Raw genomic sequence first — 4,346 nt, forward strand, 5'->3', positions numbered from 1 at the left:
TTTTTGTCTCCTTCTCTCCAGCTGCTTAGATTCATTCCCTCCTCGCTTCAGTTGCTCCTTCAGACCACGGACCTCCTCCGCTCTACTTCATCACCACCCTGCAGGTTGATGCACAGTCTACTACTTACCGTATGTACTATTTCTGTTCATCTTCAGTAACATCCAACTCGACCAGTCCAGGAGTGAGTCCCAGTGTCCGCAGCCCGGTCCTCTCCTCATCATCTCCACCATTGACTGTGTTACCCTCTGAAGCTCGACACCCGGTCCTATTGCTACTCTACTGTTCATTTCTTGTCACTTATTTAACACTGTAAATAAACTAGCACTGCCTGCATCGAAGTCAGCCACCTGGGTCCGTCAATTCTTGTGACTCGTTCACTTCTGTGTTCAAGTCATCCTAACAAGTAGTACTGTTTATGACATTACAGATGTTACGAAATTTATATTCTAAGGTTAATATACTATTGACATGCGAAGTCCTGTTGCTACAGTTTTGTTATAGTCTTACTAAGTGCGAAACGATTCAGGAAAAGGGGAAATGTTGTGTTCATGCTTGCAATAGCATATAGCTGTAGTTACCTTGAGCACCAGAGGTGTCGCTGGGGAGTGCAGGTTGACAGAGAAAAAAAAAAGAGAAGTAGGATGGAGAGACAGGGTAGAGGAGAAGTATGCATGCAGATATGTCGATGGTGAATAAAGCGACATAAAAGTACCGCGTCTCCTACGTAAGTCCTTCGCCATAACAGACCTTATTTAACAAAAATGCAGAGGAGGGCTGCTTCTCTTGGTAGCCCTCTCTGAGCAAAGGTAAAGCTCGACAGAGCTCTGCCACCAGAAGGAGAGCGATGTCAGAGGAGGACACCTCTTTCTATAAATCACTGTGTTGTGGATAGTTTTACTATGGAGTTACTCAACCCAGATCTTGAGAAAAACATCACTTTTGTGCATCCTGCTTATTTTATAATAAGTGGATTTATTGGCATACCTGATATGAAGTATTATTATGTCTTTCTCTTTGTTGTTTACATTGTTTCAGTGCTGGGAAACACAGCTGTGATGTTAATATGTTTGGATCATAAGCTAAGAACTCCAAAATATATTGTGGTGTTTAATTTAGCATTTGCAGACCTGGTTGGTAGCTCTGCTTTGGTGCCAAAAGTATTTGACATTTTTCTGTTTGACCATCGCAACATTCCTTACAATGAATGCTTTACATTTATGTTTTTCTGTTACACCTTCCTTGCAATGCAGCCTTTTAATCTGGTTGCCCTTGCCTATGACAGACTGATAGCCATCAGTTTCCCACTGCACTATCATGTGAAGGTCACCCACAGGTTCATGTTTTCTTTGATTGCCTCTTTCTGGCTCTTAATCATTAGTGTTGCACTCATTGCAGTTGCCCTTTTCACAAACCTTTCCTTCTGTAAATCTGTGGTTATTAACAGTTATTTCTGTGACTATGACTTGGTGCAGAATCTCGCCTGCAATGATTTCACACTCACCTGGATTGTTGGTTGTTTTCTATCAGTTCTTATTCTTTGGTTTCCACTGCTATTTATCTTGTCATGCTATTCATATATTGGCTATGCATTGTCTAAAGTAGCTGCAGTTAAAGAAAGAGTGAAGGCCTTTAAAACCTGCTCATCTCATCTTACACTGGTGGCAATCTATTTCCTCCCTGTAATGATCACATTAGCTATTCCTGGATCTATAGATCCAAATACCAGACTCATAAACATGTCACTGACCTCTGTCTTTCCTCCCATGTTGAATCCAATTGTTTATGTTTTGCAGACACAAGAAATCAAAGTATCTGTGAAGAAATTATTAAAAATCAGAAAGCAACCCAGAAACACTGTGAAGAAAGTAATTTTAAAATGATCATTTGTGTATATTCAGCGCCATCTCTTTAGGATATTGTTTATAATCCAGTAAAAGTTGGAGCAAAGTCTATAGAGCAACAGCTACAGCTTATTGTAAAGAGGACACTTTTGTAACATCCCACAAATGATTGAATATGAATTTATTCTATAAAACTGGGTTGTAGTGATTCATCTTGAGGTCAAGTAATTTAAAAGAACAATACTCAAAATAACTCTTATGGCCCTGTGGTATTAACTACACTCTACATTATGACAGGTACAACACACAATAACACTAGTATGTTGGGCTTGTGTCATATCTGCATGTGTATATACTGCAAACAAGTTATTGTGATTAAACAGTTTGTGTCTGTTCATATGTTCTGACTTTTTGACCGGTTGTCCTGATGGTCAGCTCTGACTCAGGAGCTAGAGTGAGTTTTCTTCTAACTGTAGGGTCGGCAGTTCAATCCTTGGGTTCTTCAGTCCACGTGTCAAAATGTCCTTGAGCAAGACTCTGAACCCCTGTTTGCTCCTGGTGATATTGGTGGTGTGTTAAAAGGTGAATAGTAAACACTGTAAAGTGCTTTGAGTGCACTTCAACATGTAGAAAAGTGCTTAACACAATTTCTGATTCGGTCTGCTATATACCAGTAAAACATTGACAAAGAGTCTTCATGCAGAGTTTTTCAACTCAGCTCTTGGACAAGACAAGTGTTAGTGTCTTTCTCTTTTTAATTCACATTATTTCAGTGCTTTTATGCCAAATGTCCTTGACACTTTTATAAATGTCCTTGACACTTTTATGTTTGACCATCCCTACATTCTCTACAACAACTGCTTGATATTCATGTTTTTCTGCCTCACTTGCCATTTGATGCAGGCTCTTAATCTGGTTGCACTATACAATGACAGACTGATAACTATCATCTTCCCACTGCACTAACAGGTTCCTGTTTTCTTTGATTGCCTTTTTCTGGCTCATTGCAGCTGGCCTTCTCAAGAGTTGTTCTGTATGTTTCTTGTTATTAACAGCTGTTTCTGTTACCATGGCCCAATAAACGAGCTTGTCTGCAATGATGTTACTCCCAACCATGCAGTTGGTAAGTTAATGCTTTGTCAACACTTTCCACAAGACAGGGAAGAGTGAAGGCCATTATTACTTGCACTGCTTACCTGTCAAAACAACCAAATTCATGTCATATTGATCTTGTAACCAGTCTATCATTTAAGTAACTATGATAATGGGTTCAAACTTGGTACAAAAAACAAGGACTAATAGACTGATGATTGTTGTCATTCGTCCATAATGATAATGGAAAGAAACAAGAGAAATATATGAGCAATGGAAGATCCTTCCTCTGTCTTCTTCTCTTAGCAATTGTGTACTTTCTTTCTATATTGTAATAGCAAAAATATTCATTGTAGGGGCACTATACATAAGTTGTCACTCAGTAGTCCGCTATTATGACTTAACAGCTTTTGTGCACTGAAGAAAGAACAACTTTGGTCCTGTAACCAACAGTAATTACATAGTGCAGTTTATTCACAGATGCATTCAATGTGCACAATAAATAGGGTAAAAACTGACTGTGGCTTGTAGGAATAGACTCTCTTGTATGTTGTCTGTCATTGTGATGGACAGGATCATAAAAATGCATAATCATCATAATCTATTACCCATCATTTTATTTCCCATTCTCTAATAAGACGTTTGATAGCATTTAATTTTTATTCAGTCATTTTCATTATTAATAATTAATATAAAGAACAGTATTGAGAGAAAAGATAAACAGTTACCGACCCTATTCTAAAGGTTTTTGGGACTGTTTAGCTGACTGTATAGACACTGATGTTTCAACTTTTCTGGAAGATAGTACACCCACCTGACATGTTAAAATATTCAGATGTTAGTACTGGGAAGACTGAAGTAAAGTATACTTGAAGTACAAGTATATTGAATAGAATGAGAATCCATAGTCTGCCACAGCTATATTAAAAGTACTAGATATCTACTCATGCATGTTAATACTTTTACCAGCATGTAATTTTTGCTTTTAAGCAATATTTCAAGTGCCTGTGGCATGCTCAGTACCAGCCATTCAGTGTTTAATTGTGGGTACCTCTGGATTAGGTTTGCACTCATCATAACTCCAAATAGTCTGTAATTATTTCAGAACAATAAAACCCGATATCACAAGGAGAGCCTCGTGAAAACGAGAGGATAGTTTGCGACCGAGCACAACTCCTTCAGGAAGCTACACAAGGCATAAACAAAAACTCTGACAAATAAGCTATGTTTTCAACAATGACAAAACACCTCAAACCCTACTTGACATGTTCGAGCCAGAATATGAAAGTGGACAGCACAACAAACTGCAACAGCAAAAACTTATTTGAATTTCTCCTCCATAGAAAGGACGCAACAGTCCAAACTCTTTCTGTATATTCTGGGCTATCTGTTTAGGATATTATGTATATTTC

At 38.3% G+C, this 4,346-nt stretch overlaps 1 protein-coding gene across 1 annotated transcript; it reads left to right on the forward strand.

The window, feature by feature from the left end:
* Positions 1-900: 900 nt before the first annotated feature.
* Positions 901-1,881, forward strand: LOC109953354 (olfactory receptor 146-like). Its single transcript, XM_020588806.1, has one exon. The coding sequence runs from the start codon at positions 901-903 to the stop codon at positions 1,879-1,881; it is 981 nt and encodes a 326-aa protein (XP_020444462.1).
* Positions 1,882-4,346: the final 2,465 nt, after the last annotated feature.

Source organism: Monopterus albus, unplaced genomic scaffold (genome assembly GCF_001952655.1).
Source record: "Monopterus albus unplaced genomic scaffold, M_albus_1.0 scaffold638.1, whole genome shotgun sequence".
Lineage (NCBI taxonomy): Eukaryota > Metazoa > Chordata > Actinopteri > Synbranchiformes > Synbranchidae > Monopterus > Monopterus albus.

Coding starts and splice junctions, on each gene's coding strand:
- LOC109953354 (XM_020588806.1), top strand. CDS start 901: ATGGAGTTACTCAACCCAGATCTTGAGAAAAACATCACTTTTGTGCAT.